The sequence below is a fragment of the Cheilinus undulatus genome, linkage group 1 (assembly GCF_018320785.1).
Source record: "Cheilinus undulatus linkage group 1, ASM1832078v1, whole genome shotgun sequence".
Lineage (NCBI taxonomy): Eukaryota > Metazoa > Chordata > Actinopteri > Labriformes > Labridae > Cheilinus > Cheilinus undulatus.
In genome coordinates this window covers 8858074-8871377 of record NC_054865.1, presented here as the reverse complement: position 1 = coordinate 8871377, position 13304 = coordinate 8858074, and the positions used below count along the sequence as shown (strand labels likewise).

At 39.8% G+C, this 13304-nt stretch overlaps 1 protein-coding gene across 5 annotated transcripts in view; it reads right to left on the bottom strand.

The window, feature by feature from the left end:
• Window positions 1–5920: 5920 nt before the first annotated feature.
• Window positions 5921–13304, bottom strand: part of mtss1lb (MTSS I-BAR domain containing 2b) — a 135333-nt gene continuing 127949 nt past the window's right edge. For all 5 annotated transcript variants that reach the window (XM_041791072.1, XM_041791099.1, XM_041791080.1 and 2 more), the window contains one exon: window positions 5921–12209. In XM_041791072.1, coding sequence (XP_041647006.1) covers window positions 11323–12209 — 887 coding nt within the window. In that variant the 3' untranslated portion in view covers window positions 5921–11322. The remainder of the gene's footprint in view (window positions 12210–13304) is intronic.

Genomic DNA, 13304 nt, shown 5'->3' with positions numbered 1-13304 from the left:
AAAGCTTTAAACAGGAAAACTGTAGAATCAAACAGTTGCTGAAAGCCCAAATCTAATGGCAAACATGACATTTCATTAAGGATTGGGATTATAACATTATAAAAAAGACAAAGTCAGAGGTCTATGGGGATGTTATAAACTAATATTACATGCCTTATTTGTGTATTTTAACCATGCAAAATGAGTTGATTCTTAACTTTCAAAATGCCATTAATACGTTGGGAATGTGAGAGCGATCTGTAAACAAGCAGTCAGACTACAGCTCCTGCTGTCTCAGAGCTATTGCTAGCTTAAAAGCCTTGTCCACACAGAGACCAAAAGAGAGAGGAAGATTATAGAAAACTGCCCCAAACTTTCTCCTGGTTGCTGTGTGGATGGGGCCAAAGTTTGGTAGGAACACAACACTGGTCAAACTGCTGACCACTATAAACCTCTCTTGTTTGGTCCAAAGCCACAGAGCTCTTCTGTAAACTCTTTTGTCAACTTAGGATACACAATAAAACATAGTTATTATGGATTTTTAATGTTTTTAAAGCCCAAAATGCTTCCAGTATCATTTAATTGCATTGCAGCTGGTGTTTTCTGATCTACGGCCATTCAGACTCAGGGCTTGTTTTCACCCAAAAAGGGGGCGTGGCCACTCTGAAGAGCAGGAAGTGACGTTTTATTGCTCCATGCGTGTAACTCATAGTTGGTAGAAATATTGGACACAGCCCAAGGTAAACTGGACTGAACCAAGGTTGTAGGTTATTGCCTGTGTTGTGCTGTTAATTTCAACCCCCTTACCAACTCTGGATATCCAACTTTATGTAGCTGTCAGAGGTTTCAAGGTCTTATCTCATTACTTTTCAGATCTTTGCATGTAAAACAATTTGTGAGAAATGATAGGGTCAGAGCTCTGATGCCAAACACAAACCATGATTTGCTGCATTTCAAGCATGGATTGTGGCTGAAATATCTTGTCCTTAACATTTACTTATAATGAGGCTTTTGAAATAAGAATCTATTTTTTACTCCAGTAAAAGAAGATGAAATCCCATGGCCAAAAATGCTACCTTGCTTGGTTTAATGATCATGTTGTTCAGAAAAGCTGCCACTCTTGTTGTGCCACTTTGTGTAAGAAAACTGAATAACTGCTTGCCATTGCATCCTGTTTTCTTTGACAGAAGCTCACTGTAAACCTCCAAAGTATCCTGATATAAGCTGCCTCAGAGATGAAGCCAAAAGGATGTCTTCAAAGCCTGATCAAAATTAATTAAAACATAATCTAGCTCTGAGACCGAGCGTCAGACGTCAAGCTGCTCTCAGTGAAACCAGCTCACGTTACCGTACAGCAGGGAGAAGTTTACTCCGGCTAATGCTACCAGCTCGTCTTTGAACGGCACGCCCAGGAGCTGTAATAATACCACCCGTCAGCCATTACCACACTCACCAACGACGGAAACACGCCACACATGTAGACAGGCAACCAGCAGACACATGGAGAGAAGGAAGGGATTAAGGGGAGGCGGACAGAGAGAAGAAGCCGCTGTGGACTAGTGGAAATAAAGACTTCGTCAGGATTATGTTCATCAGCTTTGATGGGAGAGAGGCTGCTCTCAGCCGGTGGGACTCATGTCAAGTCAAGTGTTGTCTCATATTTTGTCAGCTAGACAGCATCATGGGTGTGCCAGGCCGATCAGAGACGAGGGGCAGCGTGTTACAATTCAGAGGAAGATGAAGAAGGGGATTCATAAAACAAGTGTTGAAAGACAGGAATAGTTTATCTTATCTGATTTCATTAACAGTTTTTAAAAGATGTAAATGTCAAAACGCCAACTTCGCTTGTTGTTTAATTGGTGGTTTGAATGTCTAAAATATTGCACCATGGTGCTGCTGAGTTTCTACATGGCATTCTCCAGGTTTCCTACCACCTTAAAAGTTTAAATCAATATGCCTGGATTTATTTAACCTCCAACAATTTCCTGAAATTTTAAAAGCTGCTTTTTTAGCTAGAAATAAAGCCTTAAAGTCCTGTTAGAACTCAAAGAAGTATTTCCACATAACCAAGAATTAATCCAGCAGATTACCACCACTAATGCTGGGTTATTTAAACATGGATGAAGCCAAGTAGGATGTTTCTATGTGCTCCAACCTCTTCTGGATTTTGTTTTGTTTTAATAGTGCAGCTGAAAGAGGTATCAGTCTTAATGTCTACCTCTTAGCAGGACGGCTAATAAATCATTTTTCTGAATTTCAAACTTTCCTGACAGTTCATTTGAGTTCATACAAGTCTGCAGGTTGCAGAAACACAAATCTTAGTGGAGAAATTTGCCAAATTTCAAGACAAAATATCTCCTGACACTGATGCTAATCCACATCAGCTAACACGTCCATGACAAACATCTCATTTCAAGACTTAAAAGCAACAACTGAGGGCTGAATTGCTAATAGCAAGTTAAATATATATATATAATTAATAATGGCTGCTACCAGTAGTGATTAGCTCATGTGTAGCTTTAGAATAGCGTTAGTTTTATTAAAAGTGGGCCGCATTCTTTATTCAAACTTCAAGCTTTACTTAGTGGAGAAAATGGTTTTGTACTTCAACCGACTGGACTCAGCAGTTTTATCCAACTTCAAGCTCCACCATTCATAGCCTGCAACAGTGCCGGTGAGCTTAGCTCAAGCTAATGCCAAAGCTTTGCATGCATACTACCTAATTTTGTCCTTTTGTTGCTCTGATTGGCCTGTAATTAATGTGACAGACTCAATCACCAGTCACCTTCTGAGATTTTTTTTAAAGTTCTACCCTTCCTTAACAATTTGTGTAAGAGGTTTGCCAGACAAATGTGAAAACCATCAGTCTATCTGACATGTCAGGTTATGATTTACATCCTCCCTGAGGAAAAATGTTGCACTTAAAGAAAAAAAAAAAACATTTTACTTTCCTTTTCTTGTCTATTAAATATCATCATATAACCTTAGGAAGACTAGCTGCTGCCTGGTAGCAGCTAGAGGGGGTCATTTAAAACAGATGACCCACAATTTTTTTTATTAAGGACTAATCTGCAGCTAGGAACACAGTTTTTTTTTTTTTTTTTTTTTTTTTTTTACACGAAACAAATGTGTTTTTGTTATATTTTAAAGCTTAATTAGGAGAGGTGATTGTAATAACAGGTCAGTTCTAGCACAGGTGAGACCTGGTGTTGTTTGAAAATAAAAAAAGGTGTGCATTTATTTTGATATTGATTATAATGAATTTGGGAATATATGCATATTGCATATCAGCAACAATCCAGTACTGTGCATCCTTCCTAAATGTCTTTTACACACCAGGTTTTACCTCACTGCATATGTCAATTGCACATGTGCATTTGTTTTTACTTATAACAAGCAATTAAGGCCTTATTTCTATTGTATTTTATTCTATTTCTTGCCTTTATGAGTTGAAATGATATGTTTATCATCAACATCTTAAGTGAATATGGATAAAAATAAATGTAATGAGATACTTTGACCTTGAAATCTTACCAATAAACTTGCTTAAATTTAATTTTTGCTGTTTGCATAACACTCAACAGCACTATAATCTGCAGATCAAGCTGCATGTGAAGAGCCAGAGCACTTTGTTGATGCCATTTTCAATTCAATTTTGCAAACTGTATGCAACTATGATGACAAAAATCTATTTTCTTCCAAAGAATGAGTCATGGTGGCACGCATTTCCCCGCTTTGTGAGGCAACAAGAGGGACAAAATGAAAGGAAATGAGAGTAGTCAGCATTTCGTCAAACATGATGTAGTAAGGTTTCCCAGGTGAGGAAAACAATTGTCCAGAGTGTTTCCTATTTTGTATTCACGTGTTTGCATGTGAATACAAAAAAAGTATGTAAATGTGCAATCTGCATAATGTGCTGTTTGCTCCTGTTTGCCTCTGTGCCTGCAGGCCTAATCTACCCACACACACTCACATCAACAGCTGAGTTGTTATTTCACCTTTTCAGACGGTTAGTTCAGTACACAGTTAAGTCAGCATGTTAGAAAAGACATTATTGATCCATTAGATAACATGTTGTGCTGATAAAGGGGCATTCTAAAGGAAAATTCCAGTGTTGGATCATCCACTTGTTCTATCAGTGGGTGTTTGGAGCTTAATGTGGAGTAAAACCTTGCAATTCTAGAGTTCTTGTCTTGTCCTGAGTTGCTATCCATCATTTCTAACATCTATGGTGTCCTGCATGGTAGAGCACTCTCTGAATTTAGCTGGCAGTGAATTAAATAGTTTCAGCTTGTACTAGAGGAAATAAACATTCAGCTCATACACATTCAAACTAGCAGAGTTGGCTCTATTTGCACGCAGAGTTAAGGGTCTCTGAGCTCCAAATCAAATCATTTGCATGTGGATTAGCTTTTAAATCAGGGCTGTGGGTACCTTAGAGTGGACAAAAACAGTGGTATTTTCCTTTAACAAACCCAAACAGGTACATCATTGTAAATGTACGTACACAGACATCGTCTCTGTATTGCTTTCCTTCTGTTTAAACATGAGTCAGTTGTACCAGAACAAAGTTCTCACATTGCAAATCTTCAAGTCAGACATGTTCAGTTTGATGCTCACTTCAGCTCGCAGTACATTCAGCAGACGCTCTGATATTCATGAACACTGTGTCCTCAACAGGTAAGTCTTCACATGAGAAATTGTGTTTTTTACTTTCACTACAAGACTCAGATCCTAGCAAGTGCATTTGTCTCATTTCATATCAAAACCATCTCAATATGCTTAATACAAGCCACACACAGCTGGAAAATCCTGATAAACACCTTATTTCAAGAAATACATGACAAAAAGTGCTCTGTAATTTTAAAATTTTGTGTCAAGCTTGTTGTATTGACAAATATTTCATAAATTACAAGCACTTTAGGCCTGATTTCCTGCTTTTAATCAAGTGGAAACCTTTTGATGTTGCAAAGAAGCAATGTAGAAGTGCAAAAAGAAAAATCAGTTCCTGATCTGTTCTGAGCAGTGGCTCAGAAATCACATACACACTCCAAGTCAGTGTGTTGATTTCTACTGCCAAAATCAACATGTTTACCAGTTTTGGTCTGGATCATTCACGTCTTTATGGGTACACATTGAATGGGGGGTAATTTTCATAGTTTAAGGCAGTGGTTCTCAACATTGGGGGACACGAGACACTGAGAGGGGGTCTCCAGATGCCTTAAAAAAACTAGGAATATTTTTTAATTTACACTGTTGCCACTTTACACTAATTTTGCCAGATTTCAGCCTGTTGTCATCACTTTTTTCCCACCAGTTTGCCAATTTCAACACATTTTTGCCACTTAAAACTCATTTTTTGTCAGTTTTAAACCATTTCCACCACTTTTTTTCCTGCCTGTTTTGCCACTTCTAAACCAAATCTTTCCACTCTCTACCTGTTGTTGGTTCTGCTGACCCATTATTGCCACTATTGACCCTTCTTGACCACTTTTTACACTACATTTCAGAATTTAATATGTCCATTTTTGCCAGTTTAAGCCATTTCTGCCTCAGCCAACCCTTTTTTTGCCAATTTATATCAAATTTTTTATCCTATTTCACCATATTTCCACCTATTTTTGGTACTTTAACGCCATTTCTGCCACTTTTTTAATCCCCTGTTACCACTTCATATGCCAGTTTTTGCCACTTTAACCCATTTTTGCCATTTTTGATTATTTGCTTGTCACTTTAATCCAATTTTTGGCACGTCTAACCCATTTCTGCTACTCTTAAACTCCAATTTCACCACCTGTAACAGCATTTTTTGCCATTATTAACCAATTTGAGCTGTTTTTATGTATTTTAATTTGGTTTAAACAAAAGAATTAACCTTTTTAAGAGGGCTACTTACTGCACAAATGAATTAAAAAGATATTTGTTTCTTTAATTCAAGTGGTTATGGTTCAGGTTAAATATAAAATATCACAGCTTAACTTCACAATGGACCATGATTTTGCTGGCCCTCATTTTTCCCCAGTAAGCGGCCTTGTCTCCACATAACTATTCTTGCACGTGCATGGCGGGGGTCTCTGACACCTTTATTTTGGGGGTCGCGGGCTCAAAAGGTTGAGAACCCCTGTTTTAAGGAAGAATATAAATTTATGCATAAGTTATCTATTATTAACCTCAAGCCTCCAACGGCAAGAGCCAATCACATTTCTTGCAGCTACACAATGCACTTGAACATCTGGCTCCTAGACCTCCATAGAGAAGCATTAGAATTTCTGATATTCCTGCAGCTTTACTGAAATTGCTACAGTTGATAGAAGAATAGTCAAACCTGTTCCCTAAACCTCACATAAACACAGTAAAGTGTCTCCTTTAGATTAAGCTTGGTGGTAGTATATTTGTATTTGTATATTTGTTCTAAGGCAAACTTCTACCACCAAGGGTCACGTACAAAAATATCTAAATATCATATCCCTAACCTTCAGTATATCAAAGCTAGTAAAACCAGTCCTGTGTGGGTTAAGATATGCTTAATGACCAGATGCACTTATATGGCTATATAATGTCTAACAAGGAAATAAAAGGTACTAATGCAGAAAAATGCACCACAGAGTCCAGGAAACTCTTTTAAATAGGTCCTTTTTCTTTCACTTGACTTATGTTTGTACCATAAAAGGTCAAAACTAAATTGTTTTGTAAAATAAATCTGATTGGTTAAGAAATATCAGAACTTTGAGTTGCAGTTTCTCATTGTTCGTCAGGAGGCTTTAGGCCTCAGATCTGCCTCTTTGCATGTTTCTTGCTCAACCTAAAGTTATTGTGAGACGGCGTTTTCAGTATACCAACCGCCATAGATTGGCTCCAAAAGGCTCCAGTAACAGCATGAGTGTCGGCACTCTACTCGTAATATTTTGAAAAAAGATGTTTATCTGGAATTGTCAGGTGTATGTGGCTTTCTTTTGGTGTTATGAGGTTAGACAAATACACTTGGGTTTATGTCGTGTCCAAGCCCGCCTGCTCTCCCCTTCCACCCTCTCACCTCGCCAAAATCAGCTGATACAACACACGGCATCCACATGTGACAGCACACACATACAGAAGTACCCCCAAAGACAAAGAAATCAAACATCCCTTTGTCGAAGCACAGTTTAACAAAAAAAGAAAAGTGCACAGGCAGAAAGCGACAATGTTTAAAGATGCAAACATTCTGCTCTCTATCACTTAAAATTAAAATCTTCAAATAGCCAAAATCAAGATAAAACAGTACTCTATTTCAGAGAAATGAAGAAATAAGTCAACATAAAGAGCATGTTGGAGCGTGTTGGCTATGCTCAGGTCACTGCTAGAGAGCGTACAGACGTGTGATGAAGAGTTCACTATCCTACAGGTCAACATCCAGACGAGGACACACGCACTCGCAGCCCACACATCCTACATCCATATGTTACACAGCTTAGTAGTTTGTGTTTCAACTGGAGTTTTTCTTCTTTTTACATTAATTCAAAGTAAGACTAAATATTAAACAGTACTGCAAAATGAAAAATTAAATCATGAAAACAAATAGTCCATGTAGTTCTCTAACAAACTTTTATACCAAATCTGTGCGCCTGATTCTCATTTACAAGTACAGCACATGGAGTAAATATTGTTCCAACAGGCAGTGAAATGCTTGACACGCATTTTCCTCTCTCTGTCAACTTAAACCCTCCTTTCTCCAAGCACATCAGACTGGACTCACCGTTCCTTCCCACATCTTTGTGTCCATAAATAATCCTTTCATACAGCTGGTCCTGAGCTCAATCTGCACTGAACTGAACTGAACTGAACTGAGACATTCTTTAGTTTTCAACAGCAAGGGTTTGATTCTCAAAAATCAGCGAAATGTTTGACACTCGAAATCAAGAATGTCTATTCTTGTTACCAAGATATTTTTTGAAACTGCTTGATTTCACCAGCATTCTATCTTAGTGTATAATTCTGTTCCATAATGGTATAATTAATTAATAAATTCAATTTAATTAATTGAATTTAAATAATATAATTCCATGTTCTGTCTTAAGTTATTGTGTTAAATTCACACTAGCATCAGGAGTGTAAAGGTCCATTTCTGCTTCTTTCATTCTCTGTTTTGTAAACTGGTTTGGACTGGTTTTCATGTAGGGAATAAAAGCTGGCTTTAGGCTGTGGTGAAAAGTCACTATAGTGTCTGATAGTCTTAAAGGCACAAAGCTAGAAGTGCATGCAAAGCAGTTTCTGTCACCCTTAAAGGACGTCAAAAAACTCAGGTACATGGCTGCCATTTAGAAGATGCCAACTGGCATGCTACTGGACTGGACAGCCAACCCACATCCACTGACTGCAATGGAAATAGTCATTATTTTTGTGTCAAAACCCAACCATGAAAAAACAGAATTCCAAAGAGGCCTGGGTTCAACACTTAGTGCCGTCCACAGTGAACAAGGCCGGAAGCCCAGATGACTGAGCCTCTGTTTCCTATCATGAAAACCAGCCCTCTTTCTACCCCCCTTTTTTTATTTAATACGCTTAATGTTAAAGACAGTAGGATGTGTTTTTGTCATATACACAGGCATAGCTCGTAACACTAAACAGTCCAAGAGGATTCCACCCCTGAATATTCTCCTGTCTTTTAAGTGTTTATTCAACAAACATAATTTGTATGTTTGAGAGTTTTTGAACCCTAATTTTCTCAATAATGATTCCTAAAATATCTTTAACCCACATTTGATTTAATCAAACTAATGCTTCGTGCTAAAAGCTATGCAGAGAACAGTTTCTATTTCTCAGGCTCATAGGTTTGAATAATAGTGTAATATTTCAGTGGTAATTTCTATGGAAAAGGATTAAGGCTACTGACAAAAAATAGATTGAAATACATTTTTTTTTCATCAAAATGGGGAAAAAAGTCTGAATTCTGATAAAAAAAAAAGTATCTATTATTTTCAAATGAAAAAAGTCAGATTTCTGAGATTTAAAAAAAATGCAAGTCTGAAACTTCCAATGTCTTCCAATCTCAGAATTAATTTCTTTCATTATAAGTCTGAAGTGAAAGATGAAAAAAGTCAACATTCTGACTTTAAATCTTAAATTATGACATAAAAAAAATGAAAGTTAGAATATTGAGGGAAAAAATCAATTAAAAAAATGAATTTCCAATAATTTCTCTATTAGAGTTTACTTTTTTCATGGTAGATTTGAGATTTAAGTCAAATTTCTGAGATAAAAGTTAGAACTTTTAGAACTCCATGAGTTTATATGTTCTCTCTGTGCATGTGTGCCCATTACCTCAGCTTTCTCACTCAGAGCAAAAAATTGCTCGTTAGGTCAACTGGTGTCTCTAAATTGCCCGTAGGTGTGAGTGTGAGTGTGCCTGGTTGTTTGTCTCTATATGTCAGTGACCGGTGACCAGTCCAGCATGAACTGTGTCTCTCACCCAATGGCAGCTGGGATTTGCTCAAGCCCTCTGCCACTCTCAACTGGATAAACAACATTAATAATGAATGGATGGAAGTTAGATTTCCATGCAAGTGACGAGGATTTTTCCCTCAGAATTCAGATTTTTTTTCAGAGAATACCAAAAAAGTTGGATTTTGCAGTGGCCGTAATCCTCTTTTACAGTTACAGTGAGTTTGAGGGGCTAATATAAAGTAGAAACAATTAAAGACAAGCTATGGTCTTTTGATTCAAAGTACTGAAGCTAATGTTTGAGGCTATACCGTTAAAAATCAGTGAATGGACACCAGCTGACATTGACCTTTATTAATGAGTGAAGACAGACGCCTCACCTGGATAGGTGAACTTTATGAGCTGTTGCTGACTTTTCTTGAATGACCCAGCTGTTTAAAACTTGTGTCTTGGGGTTTTTTGCATTATGTGCTCAGTTCTTCAGATACCAATGCAAACCTTCCAATCCATTATTAGATAAATAATTTGCTCTACTTTCTAATCCCACCTCTCATTTGATCCAACACTCCAATCCCACCAGTGTTTATCACTTCCTCTTAGTCCCTTTCTCTCTTTCTTCTTCTACAAATTAAATAAATTCCCCAGAACGCAGTCCTTTTGGCAACTCTCACTTCCACCCTCCCTCTCACACTGTATGACTACAGCGACACCTAGTGGCTACTGTACGTACTCTAAAATCCTATCAAAGTGCTTAAAGTTTTGTTCCACATCCTTCTCCAGGGAGAGACGGAGAGAGACAGAGAGAGACTCGCCCACACTAGGCTCGGCATGGATTCACAGTCGATGTGTACTTTAGCATTCCTGATGATTGCCTGAATGTGACACAGGAGGAACCCACAGAGATCCTCCACTGATGCTCTTCTCGGAAACAAGAAAATAAAACACATTTATTGCTCCATTTCTGATTTAACATTTTCTCTCTGGTTCTAGAAAATATATATGAATATATCTATACGCCTGGATTACTTCTTCTCCAACAGTGGTAACAAGGTAAATGACGTCACGATATAAACAAGAAAATACACGCACGACACACAGGAGAAAAGCCCTGCTCTCATTGGGTAACCAGCTGTCCTGCAGCAGAGCTCTACCCGCCCCCCTCGCAGGCACGCACGCACGCAGCCAATCACACACTTGCTTCTTCATATTCGCTCACATGCACACAACACACAAAGAGAGAGAGAGGGGAAGGGGGCACTAGCACGGTTCAATGCCAACAGTATTTTTTAAAGACTCTTTTACATTAGGGTGAACCAGAGGAGCCCTCTGGCTTGTTAGCTCCCCGTGCTAATACCAAAGCTTCAGTTCAGTGGGCTAATAAGTACAGTATGTTGCTGCTGAGACAGCCTGGGTTCAAATCCAGCTGGGCACATGGCACTCTGACCCCTTTCTCTCTCGCCTCAGTCCTTCCTCTGGCGTTTGACAGTTGGGTTAGTTGAAAGGGAAGGGGATACGTTGGCAAACAGAACCCAGTCTTTCTCTCTTTCTTTGCCTTTTTTTAATCGTATCTGTTTTTCCTGCGAGTCTTTCCGTCCCTGGGTGGAGGTGTAGAGAAGACAAACATGCGTCCAACACACACTAGTTATAGTGGCTGTCTAAGAGCCTGTCAATATTTAACTTTAACTTGTCAGCATTGGTTAACATTATTAATGTTATTATTATCATTATATTATTATATATCATTTACTCTAATGATGTCTTTACACTTATTTTTTGTGTATGTTTTTGTTTTCATTCATCTTCTGTTATATTAGAGCTCTTCCTACATGGTTAAGTTTTTGTGTACTAGGCGGTTGGGTTGCATCACACCAACACCTGACTCCCTATTGGCTGACGAACTTCATCTTCTTCCTGCTTCTCCTCCAATCACAAGATACGCGGGGCCGACCGGTCGTTGGAGACGGTCTTGCGAAGGCGGACTCCTCTCCTGATGGTGGTCAACATGTCACCAGACCCCTCCGCCCCCTCTGTCCCTGTCTGAGAGTCGGCGGTGCCGGTAGGCTGTAGAGCGGGGTCATCAGGGAGGGCGGGGAAAGGAAACTGACCCTCTCCCAGAGCGTGTGCGCTGGCTACCAACTCACCGATCTTCTCCACCAGGCTGTGCCGATTGGCGGCGATCATCTGCTCCTCCTCTGATCCGGCCCCTGAGGTGGCGCCCAGGACTAGACCCCCGTGCTGCTGGGCGTAGACCTCCAACGCCGCCCCGGACCCCCAGGCGGTATTAGGCAGGCTGAGGCGCTTAGGTGACGCCTTTACATAATCAAGCGCTCCCTGTGCATCGTCCACTCCGGCAAAGAACACGCACTCCTCACTGCCCACACGCACAGGCACGCCACCCACATGCCCTCCACCTGCATACCCACTTCCACCTGCACCAGGTGAGTGTGAGTCTCCGGGGACAGTGGGGGTCTTTACAGGCACGATGGGTGGTCGGATTGGGATGGGTCCCGCGTTAGATAGAGTGCGCCTCACACCAGGTTTAGTAGACGGGGTTCTGCGGATGGTGGCGGTGCCTGGAGTTCCTGCTCCTCCTCCACCAGTTGCGCCTGGCTGTCCAGGGATCACATGACCCCCAGGACCCAGGACCCCACTGGGCAGCCCGGCGGTGCTGGCAGGCCTCTTGGTCTGGATCATACGTCTGTAGTTCTGAGCGATGTTGGAGTGGCGAGGGATGGTGGAGGACTTGTCGAAGTCTGTCTGTCCATCAGGACCTTCAGCGTCGCCGTTCACTGAGTAGCAGTCATAATCTGAGCCTGGTGAGGGAGGGTGAGAAGAGAGGGTTATTTAAAGATGGATGATCGTCAACACTGAGGAACAGCATGGACAGGATAGCTAACAGGATCTTATCAAGGCATTGCACTCAAAGATGACTTTTTTTCAACTAGCAAATCATAGAAAAGAGCTGTGTTTTTGCTTCTTCTGATAATGAATGCTGCCATCAGTTTAACTTCATTATGATAAACTGTCTGTGATATTCTAGAGCACTGGTTTTCAACTGGTGGGTCATGACCCAAAAGTGGGTCGCGGTGCAGTTTTCAGTGGGAATGTGTGTCTGAAAAAAAAAAAGTCAAAAGAACAACGTGCAAAAGTCTACGAAGAACATGCAACCATACCAGTTATTTTACTCTGTTTTATTGTGATAATTGGTACATTTAAATGTTTAAATAATATTACAGCTCATTTATCTCCTTTTCTTCAAAAAAAAAGCTGCTTTTTTCCATGCTAATGAAGTAATCCCTCAAGATCTCTGGAAAATTGGTTTAAATGGGGGTTAAAATCATGACAGATTTGTCCTGTCTCTTGTTCCTGTCATAAATTCTGTTCCATCCAGGATCTTAAGTGCAACATTTTCATAAACATGCATTGTTGAAATGTTTTTAAATTTGGCTCCCCGTTTGTCATCAAAGATATTGGTGGGTTCTGAGACTGGACTAGTTGATCACACACACAAAAAATAGAAAACCATATACTAAGAGGAAGAAAATTTAATTTCGGTTTAAGATTAGGTGTGTAATAGCAGTGTCTATGCAGTCACTGCCCCCTTTCTTCATAATTTTCCCCTTAATAAATGTCCCTCAATTGACTTGATCCATTGTATAACCAAGCTGGGACAAATCCATATTTAAACATTCTGAGAGGTGAGGCTGTCTATCCTTGCAAAACTGATGGATCTGCCAGATTTCCTGTCTGTCGTCAGGCAGATCCATCATGCAAAGCTTTAATCTGACACGTTTGTGCTAGGTCTGAGAATGGACAGACCAACCAGCATCATTTGAGGAAAATAAAACAGTAGCTATTGTTGCTGTGTAGTTGTACTGCAAGCTGGTGCAAGCTGCCTGTGATTTTTT